Source organism: Thunnus thynnus, chromosome 21, assembly GCF_963924715.1.
Source record: "Thunnus thynnus chromosome 21, fThuThy2.1, whole genome shotgun sequence".
Lineage (NCBI taxonomy): Eukaryota > Metazoa > Chordata > Actinopteri > Scombriformes > Scombridae > Thunnus > Thunnus thynnus.
Genome location: NC_089537.1, coordinates 7,635,765 through 7,661,933, shown reverse-complemented (window position 1 = coordinate 7,661,933; position 26,169 = coordinate 7,635,765). Strand labels below are relative to the sequence as shown.

Sequence of the window (26,169 nt, the reverse complement as noted above, 5' to 3'; positions counted from 1 at the left end):
AGATATTAACATTTAGATGTAGACTTATAATATGTCCATTTAAACTCTACAGGGACAATAAATGTCATGACAAACTGGAGTTGCATCCCTCTCAACCAAACAAATAAAAGCATGTTCAGAGCACTGGCACTTGTTTCTTTTTCTTAAGAATTTAAGCATAAGTAGTACTTCAGTGTCAAGGTTTAGTGTCTGTAAATCTGACTACTTTCATGCCAAATTGATGTGAAAAAAATAGTCTTGTGTCCAAAAATCTCCACCCAGTAAAATGTGCAAATAAGATGCACAAAAAAATGACCTCACATGTCAACATCTTCATGCTGCTGTGATTTAAAGAGGAAGCTTTTCCAAGTTCTGGATGTTGACAAGCAAACATAGAGTGTTTTATATAAAACCGATCAGCGCCGAATGTAGGTAACTTAAACCCTGTGATAAGTTCTGTTCCATGCGCCTCACCGATTTGTGATTCTGTCCTTGTGTTTCCCCAAAGCACCTTGTTTAAAGTGCTGACATAAAAAAAAAAAAAAAAGTAGGATTGTAAGCTTTTCAGCACACGTTGCGAGCTCAGTGAGACGCCGGTGTCGGACTAACAGTAGTGCACTTTTCATAAGCCTTCTCTGTCTGCTGTAGATACTCTCTCTCTCTGCCTCTCTCACACACACACACACATACACACACACACACACACTCGCACACACACATATAAAACTGTGCACTCCCAGCTGAACCACGCACATATCAACATGCCTCAGCTTGAATCGGCTCGTCCTTTTCAGCAGCACTCCTTCACATTTCCATCCCCTCTTCCCTCTCTCTCTCTCTCTCTCCCTCTCTCTCTCTCTCTCTCTCTCTCTCTCTCTCTCTCTCTCTCTGTCTGTGTTCTTGTCATGGACGCTGCCGTGTTGTGAGTGTGTGTGTGTGTGTGCGGCTCAGCAGGCTGCGGCAGATGGTGAAAGCTCTCTTTTTAACCAAGGACAGATCACTGGCCCACTTTCACAACTTGATAGTGACTTTTGTTTGTCCAAGGGAGTGTTTTAAAGCGTGTGTGTGTGTGTGTGTGTGTGTGTGTGTGTGTTTCGGTGTGTATAGCGTATGACGCACTGACAGGTCAGAGTTATGTTTCCTGTTGCCCTGCTGACTCTGGATTGGTTCGCTGGAAATGCCTTCTCCGTGTCAGGAAGTGGCTTAATAATAGAGCCAGAAAACACAGTTTCATGTTAAGACGGTTGAGATTAATCTCATGTATCTGGAGTTTCGTATCATCCTGTTTATTGTAGTTATTTCAAATAATTCCAGATATAAACTATTCCAGTCCCTTTTTTTTAAAATATGTTTTGCTGTCATTTTTTTATTCATGTCATTGATGCAAGTCAGCGCCATGTTTGTTTAACCTCTGTGACAAGGACGCATAAATGCAAAGTTGGCCACCTGGTCCTGCTGGCAGACCACACTGATGTCCTGTAGCTTTTTATAAAACAAATCATACATAAATTCAGCTTTTTATGAGCTGCTCTAAGGCTGTGTTTGATATTAGCTGCTTTTCTTTGTTACATATGATTATTAATTTGATATTTTTTGGGTTTTGGACTGTTAGTTGGACAAAACAAGCATGTTGAAGACGTCACCTTTGGCTCTGAGAAGTTATGATGTTTTTTCCACCTTTTTTTAAAAAATTTCATAGACAAAATGATGAATGGATTAAATCATCTACAGTTCAGTCAGTAGTGAAGATAATTGTTAGTTGCAGCTCTAGATGTTTGTTCTAATTGTGACGCTGAAAAGCTTAAAACCTCGTCACAAAACTTAGTAAAGATAAGAGATTAAAGCAGGAGTATCGTCAGCAGCCTTTTGGCACCAAATGTTTGATTTTTTTATTCGTAGTTTAGTGAACTTTTTTTATTCTTTGAACAGATGATACTTAATTTAAACACACAATAAAATACATTTTCTTAACTTACAGCTCTAAATATTTATTTTTTGTTAAATTTATATCCATAAAATGCCATAAAACCGTAAAAATTCACATCAAATATCGTCTGACCGACAGTCCAAAACTAGAGCCCTGCACGGGACTGTTTTCTTCATCTCTCTCCCGCCTACTCACGCTGGATTTCTGACCATTACCGCCCACTCCCACAATGTGTGTGTTCCACTCCCACCCGCACCCACAAACACCCTCCCTGACTATTTCACACTACACAATACAGCTCCATTGATCTCATATCCTCTCCCGTCCTGTTATTTTACTATGAAGTGTTATTGAAGAGATACATACCTGTCAGTAATTATGTCCTATGACATTCATACTAGTGCAACTTATTCTATAGAGCTGCAAATCCTCACACTTTGCATTCGCTGTTGATCGACTAATTGATTGTTTCCATTCTAGTTAACTTTATACTGTATCAGTGCAAGAATGCTTATATGTGTCTGTTGGGCATTAAACAGCCCTTCACCATCACTCCACCTCCAAACCAGTTCATACCTGCTCTCATGCTATTCGTACCCATGTTGGTGATACATTTTTAGCTCTGTTATATGCAGTAATTCCCATACATTTATTCAGTTAATTACTGAAAGTCTGACAAAAATTGAAAGTTTCAGATGATGCCCATCCCGATCATTTCTGCTTTACAGATGGCGTACAGTAAGAAGGAACAGGGAAATGGAAGTGTGATGTTATGTGGCAGACATAGAGGTCATGAGCCGATTCAAACCCCCAGTGTTGCAAGCTCAGGACATGTGACTGAGCCTGCTGAGCCAGCATGATGCCCACTTGTGTTTTTTTTGGACTAGAACAGAGAAGTTCTGACTGCTCCTAAATGAGCAGTTTTGAATTATGGTATATTATTTCACTGCACATGGATAGCATCCCCCCTCCCATCTGACAGGAGAATGCAGAGCGTCAATTAAGAGTTTGATGCAAAGGGAAAGAGAGAGAGAGATGTCCTCTTTATGTCCTGGTCGTGTAACCTTGATGTACCTGTTCTGGGCTGTTTTTCCCAGGAGAATCAATGTGAGTTTTTACCCTGGAAGAGAGCCAGTCTCGCCTGAAGGTGATAAATATTGCGTTTTTTTTTCAACAAAAAACCACCGCTCTGTCTCTCTGGGTTACTCTGAGTCCTCGTTTCCTGTCCTTCTTTCTCTGACTCTCGCTCTCTCTCTCTCTCTCTCTCTGTGTGTGTGTGTGCGGAGTGGCCTGGTTTTTCTCCCACCATGGAGAGGCCTAGCGGCTCTCAGCCTACCAGCCAGGCCCATTCATCCTTTTTGACCACCTGTCACTCCTCCCCCTCAGCTGAGTGGGGTTGGTTTGGTCCAGACTGTAAGACTGATACGTTAAGTCTGGTTAAAACGTAGGAGTCTCAGAAATTGGTTGCTCACTGTTTGGGATTAAAATTGTCTGCTTTTTCCAGTTAATTTCCAGCCTTTTAATGGATTATTCTTAACTGCTCCTTTCTAAACAGGAAAGAGAAACCTCCTCCAACAATCAGGTCATCTGAAGAATAGATTAACGTTTGTGTTTATCAGTTAACTGTGTCGCCTCAGGTACAGAACTGACTTTCTGCTTTTGGACAAACCAATTACCAAATCACTCGGGGAAAGGTTAATGAGTTTTGTCCATGTGTAAAGTTTCCCCCTTTGTGTCCCTTCTCTGACATACTGAAGGAATTTTTAATTGCGATTTGGCAGTTCTTCAAGGTCAGGTGGACCTTATGGCCTTTCAGTCAGCCTCCATCTGCCCCGGTGGAGGAGGAAGAAATTATGAATTCACCTAACGCGCTGCTGAGTTTTAAAGAGCCGAGAGTTAGTTGGAGGAAGGATTTTCTGCAAGGTTTTTCTCTATTCTTCACACGTTCCAGTGTCACTTTCGCTATCTCGTACCCTTCGGGTGGCTTCTGTTGGGGTTCAGTTTGTCACAGATTCGTATTTTAAAGGTCTGGATGATTTCTCTTCCTTCTGAGCAGGTCGATGATCAGGACTCATTGTTTTAAAGGGGACATATCACACTGTTTGTGACTTTCTGTTAGTTTTATACTGTTAAAATGTATCAGATGTTAAACATGGCTGCTCTGGACACTTCGTTGTCAATGTCGCCTCTACTTCCTCCTGTGATGACATCAGATTGTTGGCGCATACCTACAAACGACTGTCTGTTGGTAGCCTTTGTTGCTAAGGTTGTTCACGTTGTCCACTTGTATATTTTAGGTCTGATTTGGGCTCAAACCTACACAGATGTATTTATAAAGTTTATATATGTTTGTTGACGTAGCCTCCCGAGCGGCTGGAAGTCTGCCGACTGCTGAGCAACCCAATCAGAACAGAGCGGGCTCATCGGGAGGCGAGTCTTGTAGAGACGGGAGCTAAAACAACTAACTTGTTTCAGACAGAGGCTGAACTGAGGGGCTGCATAAAGAGCCAGTATAAGATAAATAAACTGTAGTGTATTTTTTGACTGTAAATCATGCAAAGATATTCCAGTAGAGCCCCAGAATATAAATACAGACCTGGAAATGTTCATGATACGTCCCCTTTACAGTTTATATTAAAACTAGCTTCTTCTTGGCTTACTCTACTAAATTGAACTCTCCTTCAGCTTAGTTTTTGGGTATGCTCCCCTTCTAATCTGCAACAAGCAAGAACTGACATGGTAATGGTACACTATCAAGACCTTTCACCTCCAGTAACCGCTGATGCTATTTAAACTAAATGTACCAGAACCAGTACTAGCGTTTAGAGAGTTAAAGGGTAATTCTGGTGTTTGTCAGCCTGGCTGGTATTCTCATATTTTAGTCCGTTTCTACTATGTCCGATACTGGATTTTTGAGATAGATGTTTAATTACGTAGAGGCATAATATAAACAGGGCAAAGAGCTCCCACGATTTTCCAAAACAAAACTTCAGTCCAATAGAAATGATCTTTGAGTCCAATAGAAAGTAAACAAAGAAAGTCCCTGTAGCTGTTGTAGAGAACTGAATAACGTAGGGGATCCACTTCTGAATCAAACATCCCCAAATGGCACCAATCAATGGACGTTGTTCTCCATTGTCTATAAAATGTCAACAAAAGTGAAAAAATTCCCATCACATGACCACCAACATGACTTCTTCAAATGTCTTGTTTTGTCCAACCCAAAGATCAGTTGACCATTACCAAAGCCTGTCTTTTAGTGTAGCACTTTTTCACACTTTTTTGCTTGAAAAATGACTGAAACAATGACTTGATTATCAAAATAGTTGCCAATTATTTTTCTGTTGATCAACTAATTCATTGACTAATCATTTCAGCTCTACACTTCCCAAATCTCTACAGCAGAGGTGGTGATTAAACTGCCACCATGACCGATACTCATAATGGACATAAGTATGAGAATAAGAATCATTTCTTTTTCATAGCGGTGCATTAAACTTCGTTCTTTCATTCGGCCGTGCCTGATCAAATTATCTAATTTTGTCATTGCAGAAGTGTAAACACCACTAGATCAGGCGGTGCGTTATGTTTACTACATTCAGTCTTAAGTGGCAGAGTGATTATTGGGTTTTACTTGCAATCTGTTATGTGATGTATCACTGTATACTCTGGCAGAAGGAACTAAATGACCAAGAAATGGCTAAACGTATCTTTCTTGGAATCTTATATTCATCAGTTCCACCTTTTTTATTCCTAATCAGTCGCTGGATGTCAAACAGCCACATCAATACAACAAACCCACAGAGCTCTCAGCTGTGTCCCGTCTCCCTTATCTCACCCCGTCCAGTCTGCAGTAATCAGCAGTCGATACATCACGCCGTGCAAAGCACCTTGTGAGCTCTACGGCCTTCTTGTTGGATTTACAATACGCTCGTTCTGGTCTAGATTATACTGCTTTCTCTGTAGGTTTCGCTCCTGCAGAGTGCTTTCGAGGAGAAGTGACAATGTCAGAGAAGCTGTGCGTTTGTCTTTTCTAACCTGTCAGCTTTACAGAAGAAGAGAAATAAATCCGTTGCAATATGTTTGTTTATTGTTTCTACGCGCTTACCCTTGTGGTACACTTGCGGTCTATGCCAGAGCTCTTCAACAACACTCGAACGCTTTAAGATGTATGACATGTTGCAGGATTCCAAACATTCCTGAAAGTTTTTTTTTTTTGTTCCCAGCGTATCCCCCCCCCCCCCCCCCCCCCCCTCTCTCTCTCTCCGGCCGGACAAGTGGGAGCACATAAACGCAAATGTGCTTGTCAGCTGTGTAAATCCAGAGGCGGAGGATTGCACGGTGTGGAAACATCTGAATTGTGTTGTTTTAGTGTCAGATGTTCATGCGTGTCCGAACATTCAGTACAGCAGGGGTGTCATGGAGCTCTCCCGTTTTAACAGATCTTTTTTTTTTTTTTATTGCGTTTCAATGGGATGATTCACTTGAGGTTTGATTTGGATATTATTTGGCTTAGTTCCCTACATCTTCTGTTAGTCATGTCACTGAGTCAGAAGGAATACTCATTTGGTCCGTTTCCTACTTCTGCTCAGGCTTCTGGGTGGAGGGGCAGCTACACCTCTTTTGACCCCTGAAACAGTTTCAACCCTCGGGGGGAGGAAGTCCGGACCTTTCCTTCCTACCATCTCCAACGGGGGGCCCTGCCAGCGAAGCAGCAATGCGCCACCTTGTTTTAAAAAGAGCTCGATTGCATTTCTGAGGCGGTTGTTTGGCTGTTATCTTGCCAAACTGGACGGGTGACAATGTGAAATTGAAGTACTCATCTAGTTCAGTGCTTCGGGAAAAAAAAGCTCCCAGGAAACAAATCCATTTTTGTCACTGCCACTCCCTTCTAGTTGACAAATTTACAGGCCCTTTGCTTACTTAAGAGTATTTGCAATTATTTGATTTTTTTTTTTCATTTAGCTTGCCTCAGCTCCCAGCTACAGGTTTAATGTGAGTACACACACCATACATTCCTCCATATTCCCCTTTTTTTAAAACCCAGCTGAGGTGCTGACAGTCTGTCTACTTCTTGCTTGGATATTCTGTAGCCTCTTTTCACTCAGGCATTACTCAGCTCAGAAATATGAGATAAAGTGCCCCAGGAGCGCTTAAGCTCTCTGCGAGCTCACCTCATTCTCTGCATCTCCCGCTGTGGTAGAGTACACTCAGCTCTCCGGTGCTGTTATTTACCTTTTGTACTCAACAAGCGCACACTTTGTTCTGTTCCTGGTGGATGTCTCAAACGTTTTTTTTTTTTGTTTTTTTTCTTCTGGTTTTTGAACATCCACTGCAGTTTCCTCTCTGAAGAGACGGATGTCAGAGCGAGTACGGATTCTTGGGTAGCTGAACAACAAATCTGGTTAGTTTGAGGATTTGTGGACAGCGGTGAACAAGCGAAGGGGACGGGGAGGAGGGAAGGGGGGCAAAGATGCCACTAGTGGCAATGCAATCAAGTGTCACATCTGTCCTCCCGACGCCCACTGCTGACCTCATGTCACAGCTCTAACAGCTGATGCAGTTTGGGTCTGTTTATCCAGAAAAATATAAAAGAAAGAAAAAAAAAAAAAAACTCAGCATAAAGCCGAATCCACCACTCAGCATTTTTGGGGACTCTCTCATGAATCAGTTTATTTCTTTCCTCTGTTAGAGAAACATGCCATTGCAACTGATGCAGTGCAGTCTTCAGCTTTTGGATCTGAAGGAGAATTACAGTTGTATAATTAACATGCGGCTGAAGATTTAACCTCACGTAACCCAGGAATGGATGGAATAGCCTAGATCAGCCCTAGCCTGCCTCTTTTCTCTTCCCATTCGATCTATCTGCTTTTTTTTTGACAAATCATTCTGGTCTCATTGTAGTTGTGGCCGCCGTATCATCAGGGAGAAACTGAGTAACTGTGGTAGACTTGATGACTATTAATAGTCTTTGGTGAACTCATTTTTAAGGTCTGGTTTTACAGCTTCAAATTTGACACAGATGCAGGCTAATCTCGTGCTGTATCATCTTTTGGTCTGTGCAAGACAAAGTGTTTGTTCAGTGTGGTTTTTTCCTTTTGAATGACAGAACAGACCTGTGCTGTTTCCTCTTCACTACTTCAGCTGATACGAAACCATGTTGGGTTTCAAGCCCAAATTAAAGAAAGTTCATCTTTCACATGTGGGGGGGGGGGTGGGGGAATAAAGCAAGCATTCATGAAGAACACATGAATAACTCACAAGAGTATGAAAGTGGATCGAATATATTTTAGAAACTCATCAATTGCCGCATTGAACAACGTGAACTGAACAACATCACATGGTGTACTCCGGCTTTCAGAAGCACGGACTAACTTGAATGAATATGTTTGTATGTCTGAGAAAGACATGCAGGATTTAAATGTATTTTTCTTCACACATCACAGTTCAGCGTTTGTGAGCCGAGGCATCAATGGCGCTGTTTGTCAAGGCTCTTTACAGCTGCAAGATATCCACAAAAAAACAACTTAATTGTGCAGAATCTTCAGACTACAACTGTGCTTTGCTTTGGAAAATCACAGAAAATAGCGGTATGTTAGCGTTCAGAGTGGTTATGATTTAATGCAGGTTGTAAATGCACTTTTCTTTGCAGTTGTGCATTAGTGTTAGGTGGCTGCAGCATCAATGGTTCTGTTTGTCTATGCACTTTACAGCTGCAAGATATTGGAAAAAACGTTAAAGGGGCAGCAATTTTGTATTGCACTTAAAGTTGGGAGGCTTCCAAGAAACAGTCTGAAAAGAGATTGTTTCAAACTGAAGCATCAGAGGCTGAAATTTCTCAGATTTTAGCCCCTACAATGAGTCAAAATTCTTGGATTCCCATTATGCAACTTGATAATGTCTTTCATTAGACCTTCCTGTCCTGATAAACACACCCACATCTTTCAAACTCCACCCCCCTCTTAGCTTGTAACGAAGGCTTCCTGTTGTAAATTTGAAGTCTCAAGGAAAAAAATATGAGATAACTCTGATGATCAGGCTTTAAAAAGCTCCCTGCAGAGCCCCGGAGGACATTATAAAACTGCGTTCACAGGCTGTATAGTACTCCTCATGACTAGTAAACTGAGCTTCATGTGTAAAATCAGTGGTGCGCCTCTTTTAATTGTGTAGAATCCTAATATTATGGCTGCAATTTGCATTTCAAAACACACAAAGTAGGTGTATATTTACTTTTAGAGTTTGCACAGAATACAAAGTGGATCCAGCAGTAGAAATAATATTCTAATGCTGAAAAAATGCTGTAGTTTGAATAAAATAAACATTTTGTCTCTGACTGGCAGCTTGATATGTAGGCCAGCAGTTCAGCACAGGCAAGCATATGTTGTTCAGTAATCTGTTAGAAACCTCATGCCCCTATACAGCAAAATCTACAGTCTTTTTTTCCCCATTTAGAAATTGACATAGTGGATAGAAGGATTTGTTTGTTTGCTTTTTCATATACTTCCATGCAGCTGTTACTCCCGTCTAACCACGTTGCAAACTGCAGTGTCAGTAGTAGGTGTCTGCGTGTGCACATGAATGACTGTGTGCTTTCAACAGATGGCCTTTTGCTCCGAGCCCTCTGGAGGAACCTCTCCTCCTTCCTGAGGCTGTTATCGCACAACACATCTGCTGCTCTGATTCCCTCTAAAAGAAACACTACCGACGCTATCGTCTCCTCGCCCGGCCGAGGCTAACCAGCAAGGCAGCTCTCCAGGTCAGGAGCTTTTAGCTGTACGGATTGCTTCTGGATTAGTTACGCGCTGCCACGGGGAATCAGTAATGAGACAGGCAGTGACATAGTTGTTTTCATTCTGTCCGGTCCGTGTTCTCGCAGTCTTATGACCAAATGTTGCCCTTTTTTTTTCTGCCACCACCTGCCCCCCCCCCCTTGCCATGGCAGCCTGTTATCAAAGCCCAGGTCGCCCCTTCAGGCAGGTGCTCTTTGGACTGAACTTTATGAGTGAGCTGGGTAAGGAAGAGCCCACAGAGATCAAACATGACGGCTCAGTTTGGAGCTCAGCTCTCTGGCTCGACTCGTTTGATGTGAGGTGGCTCTTAGGAACGTGTCATTAACACAGTTTGTCTGGTTTAGCCACTTTGAGGGTTTATATCTTTATGACTGATTGTGTTATCATTTAAAGATATGATGGATGAATGAGTGTTACTGAGTGCAGCTGAACAATATGGGACAGGACATGTTAGAAAGTATCCTCCATTAGCTTGTTTTTCTTTAATTCTTTCAAGTTACCTCCCAGTGGTGTTTGAACCTGGATGTAACAATCAGGCAAATACAGTAGATAGCAGTGTTGTCAGTGTGTGTTTCCATATTTTAAGGTATTGAAGCAAACTAAAATGTCTTTTCTTCTTGAAGCATTATGAGCTTGTGTCAGCTCAGCTAACCTTTTGGCTTTGTTAGCCGGCTAGCTAGCCAGCAGGCAAATTTATTAAACTGCTTTTGTGCTTTTAATGTTAATGTGAGCTTCTACTAAATACATTTAAGAAAAACTACACAAAAAGCTTATGTTTTGAGTATCAAACAATTAACACCTGTGGATTTACAACAGTGCTCCAATAACATTTTGTAGCTATGTTAGCTTGTTTCTTCTTGGTGAGTATTAGCTGTACTTTGAATTCCCAAGTGTTATCATAGATTTCAGCAATGACTGAGTTTCAAAACATCTTTATTAACCACATCTGCAGCATAATCTACTTATTCTCTATATGTCCATATGTTCCAAACAGTCATATTATCACATATAACATATCAGTAAATACACAACTTATTTTGGTTGCTAGTGAAGTTAGCGGTTTGTGTTTGTTGTTTGTGACCAATTTAATGGAGTAGTATGTGACAAAGGTAAACTGCTAAGTGCCCTATAAATGAAAGAAATGAACAGAAACTGTGCATTTTAATGAAATGTTGGCATTTTTTTTTCAGAGCCATTTTCAAGCCTACAGGCGATGAGTGTTTGATACTCAAAACACATGTTTTCAGTTGAGTTTTCCTGTAACTAGTGTTAAAATGCATTTACAGAACTGTGATGATTATCTCAACAGAAGCTATCTAATAAGCCAACATGATCTAGATAACAGTAATACAGAAATCGATTCAATATGCCTGATACTCTATCGAGACATCTAAATCTTAACATGTTAGGAATATAGTCAGCTCCTCATATTCAGTTCTCACAGCCTCACATATGGCTGTCGCAGGATGCGTTACATCATCTCAAATCCCTTCAGAGAGAGTGTGGTATCTGGGGAATGAGAGTTCGCGGGGGAAATGGATGTCTTGGCTGCTCTATTGGCCCGAATCCACCACAAACCTGACCTGGATACGCGGCTCGAAGACGGATGTTATGTGATATTAACAGTAAATGGGCTCATCTTCCTTTTTTTTTTCCCTCTCTCCCTCTTCCTCTAATCCCTGTTCCCTGCACAGGCCCAGGACAAGAGGAAAGCTCTGGAGGAGACCAAAGCCTACACCACCCAGTCCCTGGCCAGCGTGGCCTACCAGATCAATGCCTTAGCCAACAATGTACTGCAGCTGCTGGACATACAGGCCTCGCAGCTGCGGCGCATGGAGTCCTCCATCAACCACATCTCCCAGGTCAGAAATATACGAACACACACACATATATATACATACACACACATGATGTGACCACAGACCATAAAGCTGTGAAGAATGGTTCCCCACATTTCCCACTTCTTCTCTCACTTTCACATAGACGCTGTTATTTCCAATCACAGCACGAGGCTCTCTGTAGCGTCCATGGTTCCTGTATTGCTCTGTCAGTCTTGACCAGGTGTCTGACTGGCTGTTTGTTTGACTGAATGACTGCTGGTCTGTTTGTCTGTCTTCAGAGTCACATAAACACATTTTAAAACATTTACTTTAACCTCAATCAGTCCAACACATTAACTAATGCAAGTATTTGTCCACTTAGGGATGCACTTATCAGCCAACACTAACATACATGGATTAATACAAATAAAAGGTTTATTTTGTTGCTTATTTGACAGAAGAAAATGGCCACACAAATTGCAGATCCACCAAATATATCAATCAGATTATTCTAAACAATATCATAATTGCTTTTATGCATCAGTGTGATGAAGTACTTTGACATTTCAGGTAATTAATGACCCAAAAACAGACATTTCTATCTGGTCTATTAACAATTTCTCAATTGATTCTTCAGAAAATATATTATATCACTATCGTAATGTATACCAGTCAAAAGTCTGGACATACTTTCTCATTCAAGTGACTTTTGACTGGAACAATATAATGTAATAGAGGTTTATTGGGTAATTTCTGTCACATACAAGTTTATCAAAAACCTTAGCCTTGTGGAAGCCATCAGAGGTGTTCCTTTGCTAACCTTTTCCATTTCAATGCAGGAGGCTTCTGCCATGTGCAGGTAAATCCAGCCGCTCATCCAATGAAGGCATTAAGAGCTCAGACAAATCAAACAAAGAGTTCCAGCCATGTGGCATCTCGTAGATTAGATCTGGGAGGCATTCGCCGAACCCGGAGCACGTATAACACACTCATGATTGAATCCAAACATAGAAAACAACTGTTGAAAAATTCAGAAGCTGGTTGTTTCTTGGTGTTTCATGTCGACAGTCTTGTGCTTTATGTGCTAATGGTGCGACCGGGTGTGGAATGGAAGGAGTAGTTCCTTCAGCTATGTCTTTCCCGTGTCCGCTATCTGTGTTTTTCCTCTAACGGATCTGTGCCAAGAGTGCCAGAAATTCTTCTTCAGGATACACTGAAGGTCAGATTTTCAGTCTAATGGAGGGAAAGAGGACTTGTGGGACCGGAGGGGCTCGGGAGATAGAGAGCTTGCAAATCGGAGGGAAGGCGGAGGGAAATGGAAGGTGGATGATGACGAGCAAAGAAAGCCGAGATGTGAGACCAAAAAAGAAAGAAAGAAAGAAAAAAAAAAAGGCATATTTACACTCCTTCAGGTTTTGAGTCAATATCCTGACAAATAGCATTCAGCTGATACCAAGGTCACCATGACGCCACTGCCTGCCTCGGTCTCCATGACAACCCCCGTGGGCCACTTTGGGAAAGCATATGAAACACAGTTAGGCACGGAGCTTTAGATCAGCGTAGAAAGCCATCGCCGTACGGTATACATTGTTTGACTAGCTGTCTCCGTTGCAAGCGCTAGTCTCTTCTCTTGTGCATGGGAAATTCCATACTTCCTATGCTATATTTAAGCCAACGCTTTGTGTAGCCGAGGCAAAGTCTCCCAAGTTGAACTGCGTGGTGTCACATTAGGTCAGCTGATGGTCAACAAAGAAATGTTTTTCCTCGCTTTTTGGGTTTCCTCTTTTTTTTTTGTCTAAAGAAGTGGAAACTCGAGTCACGCTGCTTGTTGCATCTTTTTCATCTTCCCCCAATTTGCATAACTCCCCCCCCCCACCCTCTGGATGGCTCGGAAACACAGAATACCTAATGTCCCGTACATTCATAACATCTTCATCTCCGTCTCGTTGTTTTTTTTTTAACGGATAAGCGAGAAAATAGGTCTTTAATGTGTTTTGCCGTAATGACGCGCATCTCTGTTTTAATAATAAAGAAGCAGGGCTGTGAGCTTTGCAGGCTGCGGGTTTGTTTTATTGCTCTCCGCTGCTGTTCTGAGGTGGATCATTATCATGTTGCCCTCGCTGCTCATGGATATGAGATTAGCATCGGCCCTCGAGACCGGTGTTGCATTCTGCTGAATAGGTAATGGAGAGGAAAGCCTGTCGCTCACAGAGTTTTATGTTGTTTTAGTAGCGGAAAGGAAAAAAGGAAAGGAAGTTTTCTAAGGCGAATGATACTGACATATGATCAATCCTCTCTAGTACACGACCTTAACATCCTCCAGATACCAAAAATAAACATACTTCCTATACATGATCATCTGGGCATTTTGTACTTTCTACTTGCAGCTTCATTTTGTTCATTTCAGCCTGTATTCATCTAAGGCTGAAGCTAGAGATGCCTTAGGATGTGGCCCTCTTACATTAATGTGTCAGTCAGTGTGTGGTGAGATGTCGCCTGGCGTCTGCCCGCGGTTACGTGGGGTTCAGTCTGGTCAGGGTGTGTCTGCTTGGCGACGGCATCTCTGCATCTTCCTGAGATCGATGCCAAGTGTATTTTACTGTACTGTATACTGTTCTTTGATCTGTGTTTTGCATCTGCTGAGCTGCAAGACTGACATTGGCTTTTGGGTATTGTTTAAGAGGGGAAAGAAACAAACAAGATGAAAGTCATAAGAGCATTTTCCATCTTTAAATATATTTACAATGAAACAACCTCAGCCTCTTTTTAAATCTTGTGTTAAAAAGTCAATTTAAACACCTGCAGCTAGGGATTATTGTCTTCAATGATTCATTTTTTGATCCATAATCTTCCTAGAGCCCGAGGTGACTTCTTTAAATGGCTGGATTTGCCCAACCAAGAGTCCCAAACTCCAAGATATTCACATCACAGCCATGAAAAACACCAACCAGCACAACTTTGCTTGATAAATGATGAATTTCTAACTATAAAAATTGTTGTTTATTAAGTTTCTTTTAGTTGACTAATTGATTAATCCCATAAATTCCCAATCTGTTACTCATGACCCCTTAATATGGAGCAATATCTGCCTGCAACCTTATCACTGGTTGCATATTATCAGCTGTGACCGGTTTCAACCAAATTATTTGCATAACTTTTAGAGGCCGGAAATTAAAATGATCTAGTAATTTGCAACAAATAAGCAAAGATTAGATGGACATCTGAGGAAATAAACATCATTTGGTGCTGTTTCTGCTTTTTCTGCTCTCTTCTACTAATAATTTTGCAACCCTTCAGATTCATCTTCGTGCTCTCGACCCCTTGTTGGGAACCGCTCGATAAATCAGTTAATTAACTAATTGGTTCACCGCTAATCAAGATGTCAATGGAAACTGCTCATTTTCTAGTGATATCAGCATTTTGTATCAGTGTAAACACGTTTAGCCTCTGCAGAATTATAACACTAATCTGTTATAATCGTCACCTGAATTGCTTATTGATATTCAGCGGATGTCAGGGCCTTGCAGCAGTATGACTGTAGCGAAATGTGTGCGTGCAGCTACAGATGCACAAATGTTTGTATGTTCCCCGCTGTCATTGCCATTCACAAACTGCAGTAGTGAGGCGGAAGGGTTGACGGGAGAATAGAGCAGCTCGCGGGGTTTCCACCTTGTGCTGCGTGTGAAGTGGCTGCTAAGAGGCTGTGAACAGGGAGCGCTTTGTCTGTCGGGCGGAAGAAAATGCCTCACATTGAGGACTTCTCTGTGATACCCCGAATGGAGAGAGAAGAGCAGGATAATAGTGTGTGTGTGTGTGTGTGTGTGTGTGTGTGTGTGTGTGTGTGTGTGTGTGTGTGTGTGTTAGGGGCTCATTCAGCAGCTCCTGTGTCCTGATGATGTTTTTTTTCCCTCTCTGACACGTCTGAAGTTACACCGAGTTGCAGTTTTTCCCCGAATCTGACCTGCAGCACATGAATTTTGTTTTTACGAAATTGAGCCCCGATGCATGCAGCTGCAGGAGACTTTCAAAAATCAGAAATTGTCATTGTTGCCATGACGATAAGTAAACCCTCCGTCGTTCACCTGAGACGGTCGTAGCTTTGGAAGCCTGTGGCAGCTCGGTGAAGTAAACGTTAGCATGGAGGATGACACGTAACAATGGAACGAAAGTAGATCACTTCATTCAGGGAAACGCCTGGGGCCGACACATACTGAAACTGAAAGGAAAAGAGCGGGTACACCCAGAAATGATGTCGTGTTCGGGGTGTAACAGTACATTCAGCTCACACTTACAATATCTTTCAAAATGTTGGAATGAAAACAAACTACTTTTTTCCCTTTTTGAGGAAAAAAACAAGGCTGCAACTCACAATTATTGCCATTATCAAATAATCTAATATCTAATAAAAGGTTTTTTTTTAAAAGGTATTGGTGCTAAATGTGATAATATGATCTCTTAAATATAAAAAAAGTTGCATTTTTCAAGCAGATCTTTATCACCACAAAGCTTAACTATAAATAGATAAGAAAGATCTTTATAAAGATGAAGAAAAAGTATCTTGGTCAGCCACAAACCCACTTTAAACATCTTCTCACCACCACACATATTTTTAGGAATCTGATAAACAGACCTCTAGTTAGTTCACAGAATTACATTTTATTTGCTCTCGGTCATTTAATCTGCACACAAACAAACATTTGTACATTTGAGAAGTCAAAACTCGACAAATTAATATGATATTTTCCTTTATTTTTCAGCTTCACAACTCTTAATACTGCAACGGTTTGCGTGAAGACGTACTGTTATGACCGTAGTGTGTGCATGTCCTCATGAGCACATGCAAACACAAAACAAACAGATAAGATCATTACTAACAAATTGAGGACATAGATCTCAAAATAGCCGGTGATGCATTCACACTCGCCAACACCCACACACATGCTGAACTATAAATGAAGACCCTTTGATGTTCCGTACGCTTGTGGTTGAGATAAAGTGTAGTGCCGCCGCCGCCCTTAAGAAACTCCCCTCAATTCTTAGTAAATTCTTTTATCCGTTGAAACGTTCTTAGCAAAAACCAAACTACCAATTTCTCTGCGTCTGTCTCATGACAGCATGTCCGTCAGACAGGAAATACTGAGTCAGCCTCAGGCAACAATTGTGGGAAACTGGTTAGCAAAACCTTGAGTCTTTGCAAGACAATACAGCTTCAGTGAAACACTAAAAAAAAAAAAAAAAAAAAGCTGTTTATCCACTCAAACTGTAAATTAGACCACTTTTGATGCCACTAATGCACCATTCAGTTTTAATTAATCAAGAGGTGCTCATCTAATGGAGCAATTATTACTGCGGTGATGAAACAACAAGATGAATTTATGGATGTGAACGCAGGAAAAAAAAAAAAAAAAAATTAACACATCACTGTATTGCTGGCACAGCTGTGTTTGCAATGATGTCAATCACTTTGTTTTATTTTGCTTTCACTGGTCCAGATTTACATTTGGAGCTGGCCAGTGTGCTGACTGAACCCAGTGACCACAGTGATGAAGCAGCACTACAACAGGCTAGCAGCTGACACACACACACACACACACACACACACACACACACAGACATCTACCATAAACTCCCAGTTTGTTCTGACAGCTGTGAGGTTCACCGAGATGCTGTTACTACAGTTACACAATATTCTCGTCTGATCGCATGAGTCAGCCCACCGTCCGTCTTCAAAGTAGGATTCAGTTTTGTGATCTCAGCCTGGCAAACATTTGTTTTGGTCATTCTTCATTCCTCATATTGTTCGGTTGCATGCTGTTACTTCTGCTTGCGTGTATGTATGTGTGTGTGTGTGTGTGTGTGTGTGTGTGTGTGTGTGTGTCTGGCCATGACAAGGACACACACACACATTTGCAAAGTCTTGGGGTTGTGCGTGTCTGTGTGCTGCAGTGCTGGCTTTTTGACCTCCCGTCGAGGAGGAATGGCACTCATCCAAACAGGAAATGAAGCTTTATAGGTCTGTGTGTGTGTGTGTGTGTGTGTGTGTGTGTGTGTGTAGTCCTTGTGTTTCCTGCTGATCCCACTGCTCGCATGTGTATTTTGGTCTCTCTCCTGTCTCTACCAGTGGTCTCTCCCACTCGCCTGGCTGTGAAATGAGACACTCTTTATTTCCATGCAGAGTTTTCCTGATATTTTACACTTATTCTACATTATTCTTTCTCTTTTGTGGAAAGTGTGTGTTCTAGTAATGTGTCTGTGTTTGTGTGTGTGTGTGTGTGTGTGTGTGTGTGTGGAAGGATCTTTGTGGTGGCCCGTTGCCTCCAGGCAGTGGTTGTTTAAAGGTTAAAGACGTGGGTTTGGTACTGGAAAGTAGCAACTTTGGATACAGAGAGCGTCTGGGAAATTTTCTATTAGGATTTTTTTTAAAAACATTTATTCAAGGGAGGGCAGCAACTGACAATTATTTAGATTCTTGATTAATCCTTCAAATAATTTTTTCAATGAATCGATTTAGCCTAATTGTTGGGTCATTTTAAAGATATATAAATCACAAAAAAGTGGCAAATCTTAACATCTGAGAGGCTCAAACCAGAGAATATTTGCCATTTTTTGCATGATTAAACAACAGAAAATTATTGAAAGATGATCAAAATTGTTGCTGATTAATGCTCAATCAGCTAATCGTTATTGCCAAATATTTTCCACAGACTTTTAAATGTTTATCCAACATTTGGTGTTTCCTCATTTCATAAGAGCTACGATAGCGTTTCCTCAGTTCCTGTTTTTATTGAGTCTTTTATTTATAACATAGTCATTTATTGTTTGTGTGCGGATGGGGGGGGGGTTTGGGGTTGTATTGTTTTTATTGTGTGAAGCACTTTGTGTTACATTGTATTTGTATGAAAAATGCTGTACAAATAAAGTCTGATTGATTTAACAGTGAAAACTCAGAACTATCTAGTGAAGGGTGAAGTTTATGTGACGCAAAAGACTGAGAACATTTATCAAATAAAATGCTAAATATCTGTAGGTTGCAGCTTTTTGCAGTTTTTCTATCTATATATTTATATGTATGTATAGTTAAAGAAAACTAGCGATAGTAAGATGACATATTCATGTCTGAAAACATGTGACGGATATTTCCCCTATTTGTATTTTTTGCAATTGATTAAATAATAATAAGATTCGATTTTTGTGGCACATTTTTGGCATCCCCTTCATCTCTGAGCAGCTAATAGGAGTCAGCAGGGGAGGAAATTGAAAGTCTTAAAAAAATTCAAATGAGAAGGGAGTTTCATTAACCAGAATACTCATCTTGTCATCGCCAATAACAACCCTCTCAACATGCAGCAGTGAGATGGTCTTATTCTGGTACAGTGTTAGAACTACAACTAACAATTATTTTCAATCATCAATTAATTATGTTGAATATTTTTTCAATATTTTTATTTTTTTTAAGCTTCAAACTGTTGCTTCCTGCCTCCAGGTGTGTGTTCCTGTGTGTGAACCTGAAGCATCGCAGCACATCTGCATGTCGATCATGACTCTGTCCTGCATGAATAGAGATTAAATTTGAGTGAATGATGATGTGAAATGACTGGAGACTGATGTTCAGCGAATCATCATCTCCTCTGCTCTGTGGTTATTTCCTCTCCTGCTCTTCCTTCTCCACCCCCTTTCTCTTCCCACTGCAGAGCACCATCATCATTAACCAGTACGTTCTTTCCCCACTTAACGGCCCCCCCTGCAATTACATCCAATCATTACACCTCTGTTCTGCAATTCTTCCTTGTCTTCCAGTAATGTCGGCAATTGTTTGATGGCTCTGTATAAACAAGACTGATGATTTAATACTTATCTCCCCTCTCGGAAGGCACAATCTGTCGCTGAGATTCAGCTTTTGCTGTTCTTTATGTTGTCTTGGCATTATGTAGGCTTATGCACAGCTTGTATGTAAACCTCAGAGCACAGTCTTTGTGTAACAGAAAGAGGTCTTGGCCACAGCCCAAAAGTTAGATTGGTAAATGTCATCTGAGGTGTTTCCATATGTGCTGTGTTGGCAAACAGAGTGGCCACCTTGGCATGCTGGTCCTGACTCTATTTAATAGAGGGTTTTTTTTTTTTCTCTCTGCTGGGTGAGTGGGAGAGACCATTTCTCCAAGGTTTCACCCTTGTCCATTCCTCACAACCTCCGCTTCTGGCTCCGTCACACCACACATGGGTTGTTAGATTTACCAGAGGAATCTGGTTTTTGAGGGATGTTCAACAAGAAGCTGCCAAACTGAGAACTCCCTACGGGGCGTTTGACCTCCCCATTTTGGCTCCAAGTGTAGATGGAAGCTCCGACATGCTCCGTGTTGCACTAACTGCTCAGAGAAACAGCCCCACCGAAGGGCCTTTTTGTACAACTGTTTGACTCCCCGGATGACAGGCTTCAGATGTGCTGGCTGTAATCACGCTGAGAAACAGAGACCAGACAAAGAGGCATTTGCTCTGCTTCAACAGCCGTTTTGGCTCAGCGCAGAGTTGGGAGTGTTGGATTGCACGGCTCCTACATATGAGGCCTGTGAGAAGCAGAGGACTGAAGACTGGGAGCCACAGAGAGAAGCAGGCGTGTGACTGGTAGTTTACCAGTTCAAATCTAGGACAAGGTGCCCTAAAGCAGTAGTTGTTGGGGGTTGGGACCCCTTGAGGGGTCACAAGATCAACTTAAGGGGTCATGAGATGATTGACAAGACAACGTTTCATATTTTCCAAGTCGCTAAAATGCATTGAAATGTAGGGCTGGCTATTGTTTTAAAGTTCTCAATACTGTTAGAAATACAGTTAGTTGGGTTTCAGTCCTGATATCATAATTATACTTTTTCAGTACTTTGCTTTGAGGAGTAAAAACACATTCAAAACTTATACAAAAGAGCCAAACCCAAATGTTTTGTCTGAATACAGGCATCTGTGCAAGAACATTGCTTATTTTTTAAAAAATGTCCAAAATTGGCAAAATTATGACTTGTCGACCTGGTAAACCTTTGCTGTACTTGGCAGTTTTCAAAACTTATTGCTATGAACTTGCGTTTTGAGTGTCATTGATGAGGTTTGATATCTAGAGGGGATCTAGTAATCAATCTTTAGTTATACTCACAAGTTATCAACAACCATGATAAATATACTCAGCTAAAGATGTTTTGTTCATGTTCCCAACTGGTCTGAACTGTCGTTTGTGTAGAAAAGTCGAACTTGTAATTGGCTTGCATCAAGTTCAGGCATCTGCTCTTCAGGATGTAAGACAAAGTGTTTGTTGTCTTCTTGCTTCCCTCTAACAGTCATACAGTCAGTAACCCAATGCAATTAAAGGCAGTTGCCAGTTTCTTCACCAACAGGAGTCTCCATACAAAATGATGCAACAATGCCACAAGCTGCCTCGATGACATGTTGACAAGCCTGCGCTTCAACGCTCCACAAAGGCAACATGATCAGTACTCTTCTTTGAGGAAGTTATTTCAGGAAATGTAGGAAATAACTGTAGTAGACAAGGCAGATTGAGAGAAAGTGGGTGAGTTCGGCGTCAAATAACTGCTTGAACACACTGAGCATCACAAATTGTTCAAATCGGCTCTTGAGTGTGAACTTGAAGTAGGGTATTGCCAAGAAAGAGCACTCACACTCAGTCACCTTTTCCCAGTTAAAAAGCAGATATGTTCATGTCTTCATCAGGCTGTCTTTACCTGATAGCAGCTGTAGAAAATCCTCATGCACAGTAAGCCTGAAACTGAGGTTCAAATGTGTTTAAATGACATGTGCTTCTTAGATATTATCTCCTTCGTAATCCTGCAGAACAAGAATGTCCAATTCGTGGACTGCTGTAAAGTGAAGCTTATCCCAGCTCTCAGCCAGAAACGGCCTTTAATAAGATCCTCTGCCACGTCTTATTTCATAATCATGTAGTTCTGGTTTATGATATTACATGCCTGTAAAAATAGCCCTTGCCCGTATGTTCTTGGACAGTGTATGATGGGAACTGAGTGCGCATTTTGTGTGTGTGTGTGTGTGTGTGTTGCATCTGAGGAGCAAGAAGAAAATGCCTTGCTGCCAGTTTGTAGATGATTATAAGATTTAAAAATATTCAGTTGAAGTCTATCATTAACTGTTGGTACATTTGTCTGGTCTGGCTAGTCTCATATGCTCACAGATACTTTGGTATGTTTGGTAGGGTGTGTTTGTCTAGTAGTAGGCTTTCCCCTGTGTTGTGTGTGTAAGCTCGCAGTTCAACCCCTACTACGCCTACTGTTCACGCTGTGCAGCCGTTCCTTTTTATTTTGTCCGTGCGTTTGTGCATAGCTGGCATTTTATTGAGGATATCATCCCGCGGCCAGTCTGTCAAAGCGCTGAAAAGGCAGGTTTTTTTTTTTTTTTTTTTGCCCCTCACCAACATGTGCTGAAGTGAAACCGGCTGTTTCAATTCCATATCAAAGTCGAGAGACCTGCTTTTTTTCTTTTTTCTTTCGGGTTTCTCCTTACCTCACTCTCCAAAACAGTGTGTGTTTGTCTTGTGGGAAGTTGTGATGTTACGTTTGCGCAAGGCTTCGAAATTCCATTCCTGGCCTTTTGATTGGCTGTGCCACCGGACTGAGAGATTTATGCCCCTTTTGCTGATGTTGTGTGGATGCATTCTGTCAATGTGTGGCCTGTTTCCCAAATACTCCAGCCCTACCCAACTCCACCCCCCTCAGTGCTAGCAGTAAAAATGACTATGAGGTAGAGAGGCTGGGTCAAAATCGCTGTGGGAGGAATCCTAGTTCTACATTTTCAGATTTACCATCCAGTAGTACCATAATTATAAAAAGGTGCTTGATTAAAAAATAAGTGTCAAGGAAAACTTGTCAAAGCACCTGCATACTTATAGTATCTCCTTTGCATACACCTAATTTACTGTCTAACTTTTCAGGCAAGCAGACCTTAATCACAGCATTAAACTTGCCAAACCCACATTGGGCAATGCACCATAGAGGAAGAGTCATTATCAGTTAACAAGCCTGAGGTGAAAGAAGATAATACACCTTTTCTTAGAAGGCAAAAACATTGCACAGTCATGTATGAATATGTTTCCTTCTAGATGTGATGATCTTACATTTTTACATGTTTCTTAATGTTTGTCAAAATAGCTAACTACCAAAACAAAGGACCTCACCCAGAGAAACATAACATAGAAGTAGAGGAGGACAATATGGATACAATCCTCTATCAATGGTACGTGTAATTTACATCAAGGCTTCAACATATATTGTGATATAATTGATTTTCTGTAAAAATCATTTGAGAAATTGTTGATGGATAAATTAACCAGACAGGAATGGCAAGCAAATCCAGCAAATAAATTAGTACTGTACTACCAAAATCATGTAAAAATCCAATATTGTCATAAAGCAGATATTGAAATGATAGATGCCACTGTTTTTAAAAAAAATATGGCAAAATCTGTGATGGTTGACAAATAAAATCTCTCATTGTAGGAAGTATATTCTTGTCAATGCTCATATATAAAGCAAAACAAATATAGATATATATATATAAAAGCCCCGACTAAAACATTGAGAGTTGCAGTGTCTTTATGTGTCTCTATCAGTGCAGACATAGATAATAGCATAACTGTTATATCAAGACCATCATTAAGGCCTCTAGGCTGTTGAGAAGCGAGCATATGAATTCCAAAAAAAAAAATGAATGAGTATTTCCACCTCTAGAAGCCCAGAGATCCTTTACTTTGCTAACCCCATGGAATCACCCTCTTTTCCCAGATGAAATTTAAGCAGTTATTGGAAGTTATAGTTATACAGGAAGTAACTAATTTAAACCTAAGACCAACAAATGTGCACCACCTTTGCCCTAAAGACTATTGATGGATCATTCAGTCAAGAGGAAGCTGAACTTTACAACACTGGTTGTTTTGCCTCTCCCAACCCTTTGACATTCCTAAAAGCAATCCAACACTGGCCAGTGTGGTAAACATGGCAGTGCTTCCTCAAATTACATGATTAGCCTTCAGGGTGTTGGAGTTCAAACATTTAAAATAGTTGACCCTCTGTCTATTTGGAACTGTAAGCTTTCCAAGTGCTGCCTTAACAAAAATGGCAACATCTGGATTAAAAAGAAATAAATAGATCACAAATATTTAGACTCTTGTTGCTATTAACAACACAACAAAAATTTCTCATCGTGGCAACTACTGCACTGACTCACTTGTATCCCAAAATTGGAAGAACTTGTGCAGTCCAAAATGATCTTGACTGGGTTTTTTTTTTCCCCCTGTCTGGTTAGAGCATGCGGATGACGATGATTGTGTTGGCAGCAGTTCCAGTGTATGACTTAGATCCTCAAACTAGTCATATAAGTGGGTGACTCTTCTCTGTGTGTGGGGGGAATGGGGCGGAATTAGAAAAATGGAGAAAAGACAAAAACTAAAAGGATGTTGGATGCGGAAGAAGAATCACGTGGAAGGAAGAGTTGAGGGTAATGGAAGCGATGATTAAAAATAAAAAAGCAGTGCAAAGAAGTGGAGGCCCTTAAATCCCTAAAAGCCTGTAGCCTGATGGACAAGCCAAACGCCAGAGCCAAAACAGCAAAGTGTTCTGGGAAAACACCCGCAGGCTTTCAGGCATATGGCTGACAGTGGTTCAGAACACATGTGAATCATCCACCTTTCAGTTTGGCAAGATGTTTTCAGCGTTCAGTCTCTTTCCACCCAACAGATGGACCATTGGGATCAAGTAAACACCCTTTTAGTACCAGTCAATTGAAGCGATTGCACACTCGGTCAAGGGAAGAGACAGTCTATTAAGTAGCCATTGCTCAGATTGAAGCTCCCCCACTGGGTCAGCTGAAAGGAGTCAAGACAGAATACGCTTTTCCAGTTGGACCTTTTGCATTTTTGTCAGATCCATTTAACGTTCTTTGGACACCGGTCTTTGGATCAGCAAAGCGCTCTCGACAGGGTGCAACCTCTCGCTGTGTGGAAGTTTACTAAAGACAGAGGTTTGGAATTTGGTCTGCTGTCAACACTTGTGTAACATCAGCCCATACTGTTACAGCAGGGCTATTTTCTCGGCATACAGGAAGGAGATGAACTCACACCATGTCGCCTTCTCACTTCCCCCCTTTGCCAGCTGCAATTCTGTTTGTCCACACACTGTTCGCTGATAAGGAATACGCTCAGCCAAGACTAGATACTTTCCCAGTTTAACCTCAACATTTCTGCAACAGTTATCTTGTTTAGGAGGAGTTGCTTTCGGTGGTTTGTAGTGGGACTTTTCCTCTTTTTGGGTTCTCACTTCCCCATAATATCTTACAACAATCTCTCATGCCCATGACTTTACATATTCCAATCAGAGGAGAGGCCAGCATGTTGGGGTTATAGTGAGGTGAAATGAGGTACAAATTTTCTTTTAGAGGTAACACCAGACCTTCGATGTCTGAGCCAATCCCTACTCCGCCTTTACGCCTTTCTCTGTCTGGGTCTATCACCGCCCTTCACTGAACCCCATCACTCCCCTGAAAATGGAAATTGGAACCCAAAGAGAGAGATTAGATTTTGGTCCAGTTTTCAGATGATCATGATTTATGACAGTTTGAAATGTGGGCGTTATCTGTGAGCAGCGGAGTCCATCAGTCAGCTCAGATCCCAATCCTAGTGGAGCTCTCACACGCTGAAGTTTTAAAGCAGGCTTCTGCTTAAATGGAATATTTGTGCATTGGTTTGTTCGCTTCACTGTGAAGAATTTGTCAATTTCTATTTCATATTAAGAGACTCTCAGGTTCTGGCAGCCCGGCTCAAGTTAAAAAAAAGATGACTGTAGTCAACACTCTGCCGTCCTTTTTAATTCAAACAGACACAGCCGGGCATAAGAACAGAACGGATGTTTCCCCTTTGTATGGGAAGTCTCTGTGGGAGCAATTATGTATGAGCAACTTTGCCTGTTATGAAATATTGATTATTCTTTTTTCTGGTAATTTTGAACAATCCACTTTCTTATACCCTTGCGTGTCCTGTAAGAAATAAAATCTGCTTATAATCATTCTTTGTTAATACTAGAGTTCTTTTGTCAGCTCTCAGGCCAATATCTCATTAATGTCACAATTTAAAATTAAACTTGATATTGTGCAGGGACATCGGTTTGACTGCGCTGGACTGGATTTGCAAATAGGTCTGCGTGAGTGTTGTCGATTCCCTCAACTCTGGGATGAGTGATACTTGAAGGCTAAGTCGGCCATACAGTGGAACCATGCAGAATAAAGAGACAGAGCTCAGTCAAGCTCCAGATCCCTGTGGCATGAAAGGAATCCTCTGTTGGCGCTGGTTGCTGACTTCTACCCCCCCTGTGAGAGACCATTATTTTACTGGTCTGCCCTCAGCGGACATTGCAGTCTTTCATCTCTCAGAGGAAGGCCAGCTGCTTCGGGCTCCTCTCTGCTCGGTGGGAGAGAGAAGGCAGATCAGGGGACGGAAGATTTGACGGTCGTGATGTGTTGTGACGGTTGTGACATGACGGTCGATATGCCGCTGTGATGGCATTAACGCTGAAAAGATTGGTCTGATTAGTCAGTCGATTGGCAGAAAATGAATCACCCAACTGTTTTGATAATAAATTACCCATTTTTTTGTCAT

The 26,169-nt window shown here is 41.3% G+C and overlaps 1 protein-coding gene across 12 annotated transcripts in view; it reads left to right on the top strand.

Annotated features, from left to right (window-relative positions):
• The window catches only part of abi1a (abl-interactor 1a), a 53,002-nt gene that overhangs the window by 5,088 nt on the left and 21,745 nt on the right, over positions 1-26,169 (top strand). For all 12 annotated transcript variants that reach the window (XM_067578703.1, XM_067578705.1, XM_067578706.1 and 9 more), the window contains exon 3: positions 11,391-11,558. In XM_067578703.1, coding sequence (XP_067434804.1) covers positions 11,391-11,558 — 168 coding nt within the window. The remainder of the gene's footprint in view (positions 1-11,390; positions 11,559-26,169) is intronic.